At 43.2% G+C, this 15,958-nt stretch overlaps 1 protein-coding gene across 18 annotated transcripts in view; it reads left to right on the top strand.

Moving 5' to 3' along the window:
- The window catches only part of Hecw2 (HECT, C2 and WW domain containing E3 ubiquitin protein ligase 2), a 356,226-nt gene that overhangs the window by 277,124 nt on the left and 63,144 nt on the right, over positions 1-15,958 (top strand). For all 18 annotated transcript variants that reach the window (XM_021247748.2, XM_021247752.2, XM_087202670.1 and 15 more), the window contains 3 exons: positions 7,101-7,235; positions 10,342-10,444; positions 12,594-12,690. In XM_021247748.2, the coding sequence (XP_021103407.1) occupies positions 7,101-7,235; positions 10,342-10,444; positions 12,594-12,690 (335 nt within the window). The remainder of the gene's footprint in view (positions 1-7,100; positions 7,236-10,341; positions 10,445-12,593; positions 12,691-15,958) is intronic.

The raw sequence follows: 15,958 nt of genomic DNA, 5'->3' as shown, positions 1-15,958 counted from the left end.
CGTCTATGTGGCTTGTATCTAGATATCCCTCCAAAACCTCATACACCCATAGGTGGGGCTTTATGGAGGTGGCTGGATCTAGGGTGTGTGAATATGAATTAAGGGTGTGTGCTAAATTAGTCCACTGATTGGTTTAGCATAGTTCTGAGTGTGGATAATGGGAAGGCCCTCCCTGTGTGTGAATGGCACCATCCAATAGACTTGTAGCTTGAACGGAATAATAAAGAAAGGGAGGCTCGATGCTGCTGCTTTCTGTCTGCCTGCCGTGGACTGTTTCTCCTCTGCAGTGCCCCTCTGCCATGCTGTCCTGCCATGGAGCCAGCGAACTATGAACTAGAACCCCTACAAACTGTGTGCTAAAATAAACCTTTACTTTACTCCTTTAACTTTGTCCCAGCAGTGAGAAAGTAAGACACCTCATTTTTTGGACATCCAGTTGTCTCAGCTCTGTTTGTTGAAAAGACTCTTTTTTGCCTGTTGAATATTGTTGGTCATTAGGGAAATGCAAATGAAAAACCATAGTGAGACAGCACTTTACACCCAATTGGAAAATAACAAGTATTGGCAAGAATGTAGAGAAATTAGAGCCCTTATATATTGTTGGTGGAAATGTAAAATGGCATGGCCACTTAGGAAACAGGTTGGGAGTTGCTCAAAAACAAATGATTGCCTAATGACCTAACAGTTCTGCTCCTAGGTATATATCCAAGAGAAATAAATATACCCCAACATAAAACTTGTATATGAATGTTCAGACTAACATTATTCAGAGTAGCCAAATTTTAGAGACAACTCAAATGTGCATTGTGGATAAATAGAATGTGGTAAATTAATACAATGAAATATTACTTGATACATCAAGGGAATGAAGTACTGATACATGCTACAGCATAGATGAACTTTGAAAACATTTGCTAAGGGAAAGAAACTAGCCAAAGGTCACATTCACAGATCATTCAATTTATATGAAATGTCTAGAAGAGGCAGGTATATAGGGAAAAGTAGGTTGCTGGTTGCCTAGTGTTGGATAGTGAATAAATGCTAAGGTGTAAAAGATTTAATTTTGGGTTGGGGTGGGGATGAACAATAAAACATTTGAAAATTGGATAATGGCAATGGTTCCCCAACCCTGTGTCTATACTAAAAAATATAAAATATATACTTTAAAATGAGTGAATTGCATGGTAACTAAATTAAATGCCAATAGAACTGTTTTGTTTTTTTGGGGGTACTGGGAGTCAAACTCGAGTCCTTGCGCTTGCACAGCACGCGGCGAAACCACTGAGCTAAATCCCCGGCCCTAATAGACCTGTTTTAAGAAAATGAACAAGTTGTATTAGAAAGCCAAGAATCACTTTGTAGCTCCTAGATTCTTTCATAGCAAGCATGTCTTATAAATTTACTTCTGTAAATTCTGGAGGTTTTAGTGTAACAGTTGGGTCGGGGGAGAGTGCACCAATATTGAGTTTGTGGTAGTAATGCTTTTCTTTCTGCTTTTAATTACATTTGGAGAGGTATCCTGTTCAAAACTGCATAGTATTATTTCTGTTAGTACTATTTTGTTCCATTACTCTATTTCCTTTTTATTTCAATTTTATAATACTGAGACTAGTAATTAAACCAGTTGTATACAGGATTGACCTAGGTGACTGTGTGGTCACCCTGTGGATACATTTGTCGAATCCAAGGCCTAGAATTGTCACCTAAGTTACAAGGCTCACATTTGACTTACCTCACTTGGGAGTGAAGCATATCAGACAAAAAGAGAGGCCAGTGCAGAAGAAAACTCTCTGCGTGCTTCTTAGTATAATAATTCTAAACTTCTGCATACTCCCAGGAGGGTAATTTGCAAGGATGCATTTTAGAACAGAACGAGCACTTGTGAGGTGGAAGTTGCCACAGGCTGAGCCTAAGGAGGACCCTGTGTGGCCAGACCAGAGGCTACAGTGGTGACCCTGGCCCTAGTTTCAGCCACCACTCATTGTGCCAGCTTCCTGTTAGCTCAATGACTAAACTGCATCTGAATATTTGGAGGCCTCAAATAAATCCCCAAATCCTTTTAGCAGTATAAGAGTTACACTTTGAAAACTATGTTTATTGTCTATTTGACTACATTTGTTGCTTTTCTAGTACCTAATTTAATAGGTACTAGTACCTATTTTCTAGTATCTTATTTAATTGTTTTGAAACAAGAAATACCTTTTGGTGGTAGTGACCTAGTTTAATACTTAAAGTTCTATAGGAATCCAGATCGAGATAGAATTAATTCCTAAATGTGTGGATAGCACATTGGTTTTTGAGGATCTCTTGCCTTTTTTTGAGAAGGGTAAAAAGATGTCAGATCAAAAAAATAACCCCCCAAAAAATTCACATAGAAAGCAAATGGCGAGTAGAAAGTATCTTTCTGGGGCTGCATACCCTTCTGAGTGAGAGAATAGAGCAGATTTTGTCTATGTGGATGCATTTCGGAGAAAAATGCCAGACTCCTGGAATGTGCAGGGAACTGCTCAAGAACAGAAAGGCTTTGGCTTTTCTACCATTTGTCTTCATGACTTGCATTGGATTTAAGAATATATACACATTTTGTTCTGAAATTACACCCTTCTGCCCCACCTAAGACATGTTGATTTGGATAAATCCATTCTGTTTCCCACATAGAGGTGCTAGTAAATGAAGATCTGGTGTTCTGTCTTTCTGTAGCATAGTTACAAGCACTTTTTGTTTTATTTTGTTTACATGGCTTCTTGATATGTATTCCTGGTTTGGCACAATATTAACTGGAAACAATCTCAGACTTTTCTGAACCTAGATTTGTCGAGCCTGAGGTTGGTATTTCTTCTCAAACACTGATGACTTTTTCTTTTCTTATAATAGAAGTTTAAAAAATAAAAGAAAGAAAGAATTGTGTAAAGAGAGAAATGTGTTTTGTTTGGCCTCCCTAAAATTCCACTTGGCAGCACCCAGCCTAGATTTCCGTACTCTGACTGCCCCGCAGCTGTGAAAGGCTAGAGGTTTTCAAGATGAGTTTTGTATTTTCATTCCTCTCCACTTTCCAGTTGTTAGTTGGAGCCACACTGGACAGCCGGAGTGAGTTTCTCTAATGAAACTTAGCAGCAGAAAATCAGTGTACAAGATGCACTTTGCAGTGGTATTAGGAAAAGGACTTCTTTTTTCAGATGATTGCTTTTTTCATGTCTTCTGTATTCACAGTGCCATCTATATGAACAGTGAATACATGTCAGATAGTTTCATAACTCATTGCAGGTTATTTGAAAATTGTGACATCAAAGTAACCCAAATTAAAAACAAAACAAAAAGTACCAGGTCTTCTTTGCACGAGTTACCCCTCCTGTGGGAAGTGACCCACTTTCCTGACATACTTGATATGCCCTGCACAGGTAAAGACCACAGTGCAGAATTCGTACAGTGATTTTCCCATGCTTTCCTGCTCTTTTGGGGGTAGAACATATTTTTCACATCCTAGCAGTGACCTGAGTTATCACTTTGACAGAGATGAAGCAGAGCACTGAGGAAACCTCTCCAAGGTCACCCAGTGGCCCAAGGTCACACAGTAGGGCCGGAGCAGAGCCAAAAACACACCTAACGACTGCTTCCTGGAGCTGTTAGCTGTGTGTGCCCTGACTCTGGGGCGCCCATGGAGGTCTTATCCAGGGCCTTTTCCCCCAGCTATTTGTGACTTCAGAAGCATGTGTAAACAGTATGCACATTCCATACAGACAGTGCCGTTCCCGCCCGGCTGGGCCTCCTGCGGGGCCCAGCAGCCTTCTCAGTTCTGAAGCAGAGGCATCGGGCTTGGCTGCTGCCTTCCACCAGCTCAAGTCACACTGAAGGGGTGGGCCGTGGGAGGAGCATAATGAAAGGGAAGAGGTAGTAGCGGAAAGCAGAATGGAAGAACAAAGAGAGATACACGAAGACAAGAGGGAGAAGGAGATGTTGCTTCCTGGGCTTTGGAGTTAGAAGGCTGGGTTCAGATCTTGACTCTGTAAGTTCCCAACTCTGTATTTCACTTAAACTGGGAACTCTTACCCAAATGTATTCATGGTGAACGACCTTGAGCTATCATTACTTGTCAAATAATGAAGACTCCCATTTGTACTGCTGTTTCCTAGCACTAATGTTAGAGGTCATATTTCTTCTACAGGGTGGAGGGCTTGGCGTGGCTGTGTCATGATGCAGAATCTACACAGAGTTTTAGCTAGACGATTGTTCTTGGTCACACAAAGAAGTTCAGAGATGGGGGCCTGGGCTAGCCAGAGGTTCACTGAGTGCAAAGAACTTCCTGGCTCCCTCCAACTGTTGCTCTTGACCACCCACATGATTGCAGGGAGGCTGCTGGAGCTCCGGCTACCACACCTTTGTTTCCTGGAGCAGTATGAATGAGGGACAGAAGGAAAGCCCAATGTGTTGCGAGGCGTCTTCCCAGAAATGCCGTATTTAACCTCTGCTTGGTCAGAATTTATCTTAGACTCGGTTTAAGGATCCTGGGAAGCATAGATTTCGCTGATTCCCCATTTTGTTTAGGGCCTTTCTGTGGATGATAGCAAGAAACATTGTAATCCTCAGGGAAATGTCTTAGAAATGAAAATTCATGATAATAATGGTAACTCACCTGTGAGGTACCACAGGCACCATGCTTACAGTTTTATAGGAGTTATTTCACTTAATACAAGTGTGATTATTCCTGTTTAACAGAAGAGAAACTGGGGCTTAAAAATGTAAGTAGTTTGCCCAGGGTTATGTCACCACTAGGGAGTAGAGCTAAAGCTCACAACCACACTTGGCTTTTCTTGGTGGCTTATTTATATCTACAGTGGCATTTATAAAACCTTGTCTCCTTTTTGTTCTGTGGTCTTAGCTTCCTGTCTCTGAGACACACGCACACACACGCACACACCTTATCTGATTTTTCTGAAGCTTGACTACTTTGTACTTGTGTAAAGAAGGCGCTTTTTACTGTTTCGTGAGTGGATGGTGACTTGTCCCCCTATGTTGGTCAGGAGCCTGTGTGTGTGAGTTGCAAGCAGTTTGTTCCCTTGTTCCTGGGCAATGCTTTTGCAGGTACTGCCATAAAGGCTACTGGGGTTCACGGAGTGGTAAGGAAGGTCCCTTCCCCAAAGACAGTCACGATGCACTTCTTCAGAGAGTGGATTTCAGACGAGCCTGTTAACATCCAATTAGACAGTACATGCAAATCATAGTTGACCTAGATATAGACACCCATTTGGTCCTTATAATTACAAATGTGTCATTGTCCCTCTAATGGCCACCCATCCCTTTAAAACATTCCTAAGAAATTACACAGAGTAAATCAGCAGTGTATCTTAGCACTCTTCGTATTTTCCCCTTAAACAACACAGTTTGTGTTGTTGTGACAGTAATCAAAAGCTTGTTGATGTTAGTTTATATAAAGAAGATGGTTAATTATGATGCCTGTTATGTAAAACGAGGTGTTCAGCAGGTCTGTTTGTACACGTAATTTAACTCCTATTTTACGATATTTTGTATAGTGTCAAGAATACAGACCAAGGGTATTAGAAGCCAGAACCAAGGCAGGGCGAAATTTGGGGTAAAGCCTGTCAGTACCGGTTTGTATCCAGTAATCATGGTGCACTCGTCACAAGATTTGAGAAAAACAGTGTTTCCTCTGGTAGGTTAGAGAGGGGAGACCATCACCCAGGATATGAAGATGACAAAATCTCCATATATTCAGAGGAGGGAGTGCACAAACTTACTGTGTCCATTTTTCCTTTGCTTAGTTTTCTAGCAAGTTGTGCTTTACATAAAGTTATTTCTTTATACATGTCTTTATAAAGGACTCCTTTTTTCTGGCTCACAGCTACTTACAAATTATTTTGGCCCATTTCCTGATTGTGAACATGTGGAGATGTTTTGTTCCATGTGGGAAGGTGATTTATTCCCATTGGTCTGAATACACACTCTGTCTCTTGGTTCATTCTCAACTCTTCAGGTACTTATCTGTTTGAAAGTCGGATCTTTTCTGTGCTCGGGCTGCCTGTCGTCCGTCATGTGCCTGGACACTGTAGACACCAACCCTTCCTTTCATCTTTAATGCCTCAATGAACTTTACTCCGTCATGGAAAACTTACAATGTCTGGTTGCACTTGATATAATGACCTTTATTATTACCTCGAATGAATTTTACTTGGAAAACTTACAACTTTGAGCCCATCAATAATGATGAATAGTATTTATGTAGAGTTTTATAATTAAACAAATAAAAATACTGTTCTTTGCCATATCGAGCCCTCCCTGTACCACGGAGGTAAATGGCGTATGCTCATCCGAGACTTCATGCCGTCACCGTGAGGTTAACAGGACAGACACGGTTCCTGCTGCCCAGACCTGGCGGGAGAGGGGCCTGTGAGTGGTTTGACATCAGGGCTGCATGCGGGGTCTGCGGCTGCAAGAACTGGAGCACCTCTGCCTTGGTCCCTGCTGGCCGTGTAAGAGCCTAAGTGTCCTGGTGCTGGACTGCAAGGGCAGGGGTAGGAGACTTCGAGAGTCTCCCAGACCTGCCCGAGTGTAGGGTGGCTCTTCCTCGGCAGTGTGTCGCTGTGAGCCCTCGACTTGGTGATGATAAAATCAAAGTGTAGAGAGGAAACTTCCTCACAGTAAGGCGAGCGTTCAGTGAATCCAGGGGGCAGAGGTGTGGGAACGCTGCTGGTGCCACTGGGTAGGTGTAAGATAAAGCCCTGGAATACGGAGGGAACACACAGAGGGCTTGGCGGCTGACTGCACAGGGAAGGAAAAGTGTTGAGTGCTGAGCACTCTGGGACGCCATGTAAGGCTGAGCCAAGGACTCCCAGAGAAGCCCAGGCAGTCCTCGGGCCTTCCGGGAGCCCTCTGGACCATCTCCTGCAGGCAGGGTCCCCCCTTCCCTTCGGGACAGGCCCGGCCTGGTCCTCTCTGCTCTGCCCTGCAGGGTGCGGCGTCCCCCAGCCTGGAGAGGAGAGGACAGGCCAGGCCAGGACTCCAGGGCGTGTCTGTCCCAGGGGTGTGGGCCCCAGCTCCCTGACGCCTCACCACTCCTGCTGACTGCTGACTCTGTTACGTCCTAGGCGTTTTTTGTGGACCACAACTCCCGGACCACCACGTTCATCGACCCGAGGCTCCCGCTGCAGAGCAGCAGGCCCACGAGCGCGCTGGCCCATCGGCAGCACCTGACCAGGCAGCGCAGCCACAGCGCCGGGGAGGTGAGGGCCAGAGCCCCGGCGGTGGCTCTGGAAACTGGGCAGCTTCTCACCTTGGGGTCTGCTTGTGTTTGTAGTTTGATTTAAAGAATATCATCAGGGGCTGAAAAGCTTTGGAATGTTGACAGGGCTTCTCTGGAAAGGCACACAGCCTTAGTTATAAATTTTAAATGTGAAACACACAAGGAAACAGTAAAGAGTAGTTTTGTTTTTAAATTCAGAGGAAGGTGAGAGGGAGCTGACGACGTGTTAGGAGACAATCATGGATGGCAAACATGCACTAGTAAAAATAAAAAGGGAAGAAATGGATGCAGGTTTCCGTGGGCTAAGATTTTGTTCAGCGCAGGGAAGAATTTCTTGAGCTTTGCTGGCTCATATTAAAGTGTTCATTCACAGCACTGGTGGACAACCCTCTGCGGTGTCCCTTAAAGCTAGACACTCCCGAGTCGCTCTGCCTGGCCGGCCCGCAGTGGCCCGTGGAAGCCACACGAGGGCCCTCCAGTGTCCTGACCCAAACTCCAAGATCCCTTCTTTCACTCCCCCCCCCCCCCCCCCCCGGCAGCCTGGGTGAATTGGAGGTGTGTCTTAGCTGAGTTTTCTTCCCCTTAGTAAGCGCTTATGCTTCAGTGTAATCACTGCTTGGTATGCATTGTTTCTAAAACTTCCCTCAGACAAACAGAATTAGGATTCTTTTCCTGCATACCTTTTCTGACTTGGTGCCTCTCATATTTTCAATCTTATACTGTAGGTCAAATATTTTTGTAGCCTTTCTTACAAGAAAAAATTATGAATGCAATAAATAACTGGATTCGATTCATCAAAATTCCAGTCTTGGAATTTCCCCTCATGATTTACTTACTTGCCCTAGTGCACCGTGTGCTTGCTGGTTGGTGCAGACATAGAAGAGTGCACACAAGGAGCGCATTTGAAAATGATACATAAATCTATCGCAGGGCAAAGTATGCACCAAAATATTTATGTTTTATGAGTGGCTAATAAATCTTTACCTTGCTGTCTTGTAAACCATCAGCGGTGAGCTGGAGGACATAGGAGCGTTTATCTGAAAACAGAACAGAACTCTCACCTTCAGACCTGGGCTCCTCTCTCACGTAACTGGGACTTGGTGTGGCCTCGTCACATGCCCGGTGCCCTTTAGCCACTTCCCTTATCCTGGCAGCTTTCCTGGGAGCACACACACAGGAGTAACAGATGTACTACGTGTCCTTTCAATCCTTCCCCTCGGGACTGAATTATTTTCATGGCCCAGTACTAGCCTCACGGGAGAGAGGTCTTTCGCAGTGTATCAACACTGGGAGGAACATTTATCTTCTGCTGATAGAGACTGAGCTGTGGAGCCGAGGCACCCTCGGAGATGCAGCACTCGGCCACAGCACGGTCAGACCTGGCGGGAAGGGTCACACGGAGGCAGCTGTTGGAAGCCTGCACATCTCGAAGCTCTACCCACCCTTACCAGAGTTTTCAGGAAGTGAGATCTCCAAGACCTTTGGCTGTTCAGGGAAGTGGTGATAGGTGACAACACACCGTGAGGAGGGAAGTTACACAAATATTGGTGTGTTGAGACGCTAAATTCTCTGACAGACAACCTGTAGTGAGTGGCTGAATCTCCAGAGTGGTTGAATCCACTGCTCAAAGCCAGTAACTCAAGGCAAGAGGGCAGAAGAATGTCTAGTTATGAGTCTTCCCAGCCACTGTCCTGTATCCCAATATTAAAATATTCCAGTCAGGAGAAATATTCATATCTCTTCCATCCTACTGAGTAATACCAAATACCTTCTACAGTATAGAAACATGGTGGTTGGCATCCTGGGGAATAAAAATAATTATCTCATTTCCCTTAATAAGGAAAGTAGAAAATCACAATTCAAATGAATAAAATTATGAGTGAAAAAACCTAAACTGTTTTTTAGTAGTTGAGAAAGAAAACTCTACTTAAATAGTCTTTTTAGATAATTGTGGATTTTTTTTCTGCTTATTTCTTTCCACATTTATTAAGGTATAGCTGACAAATAATATAAACTGTTCATAAAGACAGCTGCTTTAGAAATGTATGGTAGGTGCTACAGGAGCAGAGTAAAGTTTTCCTTTAACTTCCGCTCGAAGGACATTTTGAAGAATGAGCGAGAACATTGTGGAAGGATAAGCAAGCAGGGATGTGGAGAGGCTCTTTGCAGTGTGAGGGCCTTTGGAAAGTCCTCGGCAAACATTGCACAGATATAATCTGAGAAAACAATTGTGAAGGCTTTCAGTGGGTAGAAAGAGAAGTTTCCTGTTAAAAGTACCAATTTAAAAACCCAGTATGTTATTTATTGCCTCTTGTTCTCTTACTCTTTCACACCACGGTTCTACTCCTGGAGCATGGAAGGAAGGGCTAGGAGAGAACCAGAAGCAACCGTGGAGCCTTCCGTACCCACGAGTGGGTGTTCTCAGCTGTCTCCTTGTATGTTTGCATTTCTGAGCCTGCTGCAGGCACAGTACATAATTCATGTTAGGGCAATCCTATTTAGCTCCTCTGCACCTGCCACTGTTAGCTCCCTGGTGTGGGAGGCTCAAACCGGAAAGCGCTGTCCTGCAGGTGCTATAATAGGCATGCAGCATTGCTTCTGAGGAGACAATACGCCAGCTTGGGGAGATCCCGGTGAGAGCCCTCCTCTGCTGAGACAGGGAATTCCCTGCCCGCCTCAGCCAGAAGAGGGAACCTCCTGGTGCTGGCCCAGTGCATGGAACCACCCCATTCCTCCTGTGACTGTCAGGGTGCAGGTTTGGGTTTTGTCCATGCAGAAGTTATTCCTGATCAACAAGTCTGCTCTTTAGCTGCCGTAGCCTCAGCGATTACGTGTGTGGAGCCATTCAGTGTCACCTGTAGTCACTGCCCCCTGCCTCTCAGGGAAAGGGGTGCCCGACCCTTCTCACTCAGCCACTGGAGCAGGGGTTTGGGGGTCTGACTTCAGGGCCGCTGCCGGCAACGCCTGTTCTGATGGGTTGGGTCTGCCATGCTGGTTGCTGAGCATTTTGAGCAGCTGGGCTTGGGCTGCTGATGCGCAGCTCTGTGGGTCTGGGTGCAGAACATAAACAATGTTTGCCTTCGCAGGTGGGAGAGGACTCGCGGCACGCAGGGCCACCCGTCCTCCCCAGGCCGTCCAGTACATTCAGCACTGTGAGCAGGCCGCAGTACCAGGACATGGTGCCAGTGGGTATGTCACCCTCCCCAGCGCCGCCTTTGCCTGCGTGTTGCTGTACACCATACAGAGCATCCGGGCAGCTCCTCGCTGTCAGTTTCCTTTGGCCCCGTATTGAGAAACTATTCCATTATCCTTAAATTGATAACAGAGTCCTAGAGACTTGCATCTGAGAGGGCTTCTGTCTCGTAAGACCCTATAGGGTGAGATTTTTAAACACCGCTCTACCTTCTCTGTGTAGAAGTATTACATGGTCTAAGTCAAGGAAAAACAATTTACTAAAGCAATTTATTGCTCAGTCATTATAAATACGCATTTGAACATGCATAGACTTAGGATATATTTAAGGTGTGAGACTGAATTTAAATGCTGTTTGAATATGTGGTAGCTTCATGAGGTAGCCAAGCCAGAATAGCACATCCTTAAGGATTTTTGTAGCAAATAGAAGATGGCAAGAGCCTGCTGGATGATAGACTAAAAATAAATGAAGACAGGCATACTGGGCTAAAAAACAGCTAACGAGTGTTGTTGTTAAAATGATGAAGTTGAAGTAGCTTTGTGGTTTTCAGACCTGCGGTCCCTAAGGCAAATGGAGTGGACAGACAGGTTTAAGACCATACGGACCCCTTCCCCATCTTAAATTAGAGCAGATGCATATATTGTCTGGTACATTGTCTGTTTAAATTTTTACTTTAAAATAAACTTTGTCATGAAATGCAATATAATGCCCGTGATTTAAAGAAGTTTGACAACCACTGGATAAGAACAAGCCTAACATCGCTAACTGTCTACATTTTATTTTCATTACCAATATGATACTGAACATTGCACATACAGTTTTAAAAGTGTTACAAAATTGTTGCTTAAAAAGTTGTCTAGTTTCTGATCATGAATACAAAGACTGATTCAATTTTATAAGTGTTTTCAGTTCATAATGAAATGCATGTTTAGGCATACTTTGAGTTACACTGGAATGCCATTTTAGCAGGCTTGTTTTAAAAATGTTTATCCACATTTGACTATAATATGTATGTACAGGCAGCATAGGGTAACAAAGTTTCAGATGGCAAATGTCTACTGAATTGTACTTCTTTTATTTAATCATTTGTCAGTTTAAGAAAGGCTTGTATCTTGATCACATTTACAAAAACCTAAGTGTTGACTGGCTTCGGATCTCTGATATATGAGAGTTCACACACTCAGTCTGAGTTTTGTGAATTTAAATATATTCATGCCTAGTTCTGATTACTAATAATATAGTTAACCTGAATCATTGTAAGTAAACACATTCATTTTCTTGACAAAGAGATATTAACAGAGCCTTAGGCAATTGTAATTAACCGTTTTAAAATTTCTTTAGCCATCCTTGAGTAGCAGGCAGCCTTGCAGAAAATGTGTTCTGTGTACATTGATGACAGTTTTTTTGAGCTGTTCCTGTAGCTGTTTGGTAACTAGCGATTTGTGGCTTAGTGGTGAGGAGTTTGAGGGTAGTCTGTCCTCTGCATTTGGACTGTAGCTGTCCCTGCATTTGGGGGACACCAGTTCTGCCTCACTACCTCTCTGGCTGTCTTAAGATTTATTCAGAAAATTGTTTCTCATTTCTAACTGTTGTCATTTCTGTGAGGTTTATTTTAGTAAACTCAAAATGGCTGATATCTAGTGTCTTGTTGGTGAACTTTTCACTTGATAATAAATAGGTTCATTATATGATGGTTTTGGGGTTTTTTTTTGGTACCGGGGATCGAACTCGGGTCCTTGCGCTTGTGCAGCAGGCGGTGAAACCACTGAGCCAAATCCCCGGCCCTATTATATGAGTTTAATAAGAGTACTTAGGGCCGGGGATTTGGCTCAGTGGCACCGTGCCTGCCTCGAAACCGCAAGGTCCTGAGTTCGATCCCCAGTACCAAAAATAAATAAATATATAAATAAATAAAAGAATACTTAAGTAAGCCACACCTCTCAGGTAGGAGACTAACGCTCATACAGCGGGTCAGACACAAAGTGGAACATATGCATCTGTGATGGTAGTAGCAGGGTAGTTTCAAAGTATTAATTTGAGTACAAAGAATATCAATTAGAAGAACAGACTTTAAAGCTTGGTTTTATATGGGCAAAATGAATAACAGATTTTTTTAAAGTTATCATCTTTTCTGATTTTTCTCAGCTTACAATGACAAGATTGTTGCATTTCTGCGTCAACCCAATATCTTTGAAATTCTGCAGGAGCGTCAGCCTGATCTCACCAGAAATCACTCACTCAGGTAACTGCAGTATTGGATTGGGCTGAAGTTGACTAAGCTCCAACCATTAAATCTGGGCAACGCTGATCATCATCTTGTGAATTCACTCTTTCTGACGTTCTTTACAAAGGCATGTTACGTACAGATATTTCATGTAGTCAGCACCAAGTCGTTGTAGCCCTGGCTTCTCTTGGTTAAATTTAAGAGTTCAGTAAGATTAGCTAAACAACCTAGAAGCCCCCTTGAAGAAGAAATGTGAAAAAGCAAAAATTTAGGTAAGAAGGCAGCCTGGATGTGCAGATTATGATGAAAACAGTAAGACTCCAGCCTTTGGAGTGTGGCTTCAGTAAACAAAGTATCAGTTTATTGAATCAGACCTGCTCATTCCTGGACTCAGGACTCACACTTTTCCATAATAAAAACAGTGGGTCTCGAACAGGGGTGCTCATTCTCTCTGCAGCCCAGCCTTGCCCGGCCGGAACCCTTCTTCTAAACAGCTCCCCAGTGCTCCTCTTTCCTGGCAAGCTTTTCTCTTCTCAGTTTGGCAAGAAGGACCTTTCTTTTAACACCCAGGGCAAGTCCTCCTTCCTTGAAATCTTCCAACTCCACTGTGGACTCAGTCTGGCGACCGAGGCTAGTACAGCAGTACCTTGGTTCATGAACTTAATTCTTTCCACAAACCTGGTCAAGAACCAAATCAATTTTCCCCATAAAGTTCAGAAGAGCTCATGAGTGGAAGCACAATTTTGATGAATGGGGCCAGGTATTTAGCTCAGCAGTACCATGCCTACCTTGCAAGCACAAGGTCCTCGGTTCGTTATCCAGTACCAAAAAAAAAAAAAAATTGATGAATGCTTCTGTTTATGAACCGAATTGCTCTCAAATAGAAATGTTCGTGAACGGAGGTACCACTGTACTTTTCAATCTCGGGAGATTGGGCATCAGCGGGGATGGAAAAGAGGAGTTTCTGCTGAAATTCTTACGTAACCCAAAGCCTGTTTGGCCCATATGCCTGCTGTACTAGTAGAAATGTGTTCGCCTATACAATATAGAATTCCAGCCGGTTGTGTAGCACATGTCTGTAATCCTAGCATTCTGGGAAGCTGAGGCACAGGGCTTGAAAACTCCAGCCCAGCGTTAAGGACTCAGCGAGACCTTATTTCAAACTAAAAAGCCAAAAAGGGCAGGGGGTGTAGCTCTGTGTGAAGGCCCTGGTTTCAGCCACCATCATAAGGGGAGAGTCTCATGCAGCTGCTTTCCTTTCTCTGAGCCTGTCCTCCTCCACTGCCCAGAAATTGAAATCAAGAGGTCCGGAGTGAAGCCCAAGCTTTATTTTCTTTAAATCTCTCTGTATCATTTTGTGGCACTTCCAGGTATAATAACTTCCGGTCTAGACCCTAAGTTGATGATTAATCATGTACTGCATCAAATTGGTTTTTGTACTCTTTCGACTATTTGGCGTTCATGCTTTAATTTGATTTTTCAAGTACTTATGCTTTATTTTCCAATTAGATTATAAGATGCTCACAAATACGAATCTTATCCAACTCATTATCCCTTCTTACTAATCCAGTATCCAGAATAGCACTTTGCATACAGTGAATATGTGGGTAGATAATTTGTTAATTTGAAAATAAATTACCAAATATTAACATGATTTTCTCAGTTTCTCATGTCTTAAAGTTGTTATCACTTTTACAGTTTCTAAAGGATAAAATTACACAGAATTTCAAGTACATTACAGATGTTGCTAATATAGAAATCCTGTTTCACACAACTAACATCGAAGTTAAATGTGAGTGCCTTCCCTCATACAAGCTTGATATTCTAGATCACACACAGAAAAAGTAAAAATAAAAAGTACCCAAGTGTGGATTTTGTAGGTTTGTTTATCATGGCGTCCACTCAGCAGCCTGTGGTCCCCTAGGGAATCTTGCATAAGACGTTTTAGTTAATGAAGTTGCAGAAATAAGTTTCTCCGTGGTCTAATTAAAGATTTTAGAGAGTCTGAACCTCAGAACTAAGCAAACAAATGAAATTTTTCCCCTTTTGCTAATCACAGGATAAAGAAAACTCCATTTTCTCTCTGTTCCACCTCACCCGGCGCAGCACCCCAGACACCATCGCGCACGCCCCTCTAGTTAATGTCTTGCTCTCTGAAAGTGCCCCAGCCTCCACAAAAAGAGTGAGAAACAAGAAACTCAAGAAGTTTTCCAACTTTGCACTGTACTGTACATTGTAATTTAAAATGATTAGCATATTTTTAAATCTCTACCTTTGGACATACTAGGCCATTTAATTCACCTAAACTTTATCGTTCTCCTCTAAGGACTTGATAGAACCTTAACAGAGTCCAACTGGGGAAAGCTGCAGGCTACAGTTGAGAATTTCCAGTTTTATTTTTGTTTTCTTTCTGCTTTTTAGAGTCTTACAAGACTCTAATCTTCTAAAGACTGCTAAAGATTTTTATTTTTTAGTGGAGTCCTCAGTTAAACAAAATCTTTCTTCTAGCATAGATCTCACATGGTGATCTTTTAACTAAGAACTTATTTAGTAGGCTTTGAATATGTATGCATCTGTTTATCTTTAAAAACTCTTCACAGAACTTGACCATGGAAAGCAAATGCAGCTGTGACAAGTAGGAGGAAGTAGGGATTTAAACTAGTGAGATAATTCCTGCCCTTTTACCCAGAGTATTGGTCACACTGCACTTTCATTTTCTGAAGTTTTTTTTAGTAGTTAAGCACTTTACTTATCATGGCAACATAAAGGGGAAGTTTGTGTAACCGGGGGAACATTCTGTTTCATACAGTTAGGAACTGCATAAGGAGCATTCCCACAAATTCGAGGGTGGAGCACCAGCTGGGTTATTAATCTCATGTTGTAGTGACATTTGTGATAACACAGTGTGTTAGTCACCTTTTCATCAGTATCACAAAATATCTGAGATAATTAACTTATAAAGAGAAAAGTTTTATTTTAGCTCAGAGTCTTGGAGATTCTGGGCCACGATCAGACAGACCCAATGTTTTTGTTTGGTACCGGGATCGAACTCGGGACCTTGTGCTTTCGAGGCAGGCGGTGGCACCACTGAGCTAAATCCTCAGCCCCAGATGCAATGTTTTTATGCCTCTGGTGGGGGAGTTGGATGGCAAAGTCTGTTTTGGCTCACAGTTTCAGTGGGGTCAGTTCATGGTTGGCTGGCTCCAAGGCAGAAATAGCATGGCAGAAGGGCATGGCAGACAAAAGCTGCTCACCCAATGGCAGCTAGAAAGCAGAGAGAGAATGG

This window comes from Heterocephalus glaber, unplaced genomic scaffold (assembly GCF_053883595.1).
Source record: "Heterocephalus glaber isolate CG9 unplaced genomic scaffold, H.glaber_assembly_v1.0 deba00001779, whole genome shotgun sequence".
Lineage (NCBI taxonomy): Eukaryota > Metazoa > Chordata > Mammalia > Rodentia > Bathyergidae > Heterocephalus > Heterocephalus glaber.
This window is presented reverse-complemented; position numbering and strand designations above follow the sequence as displayed.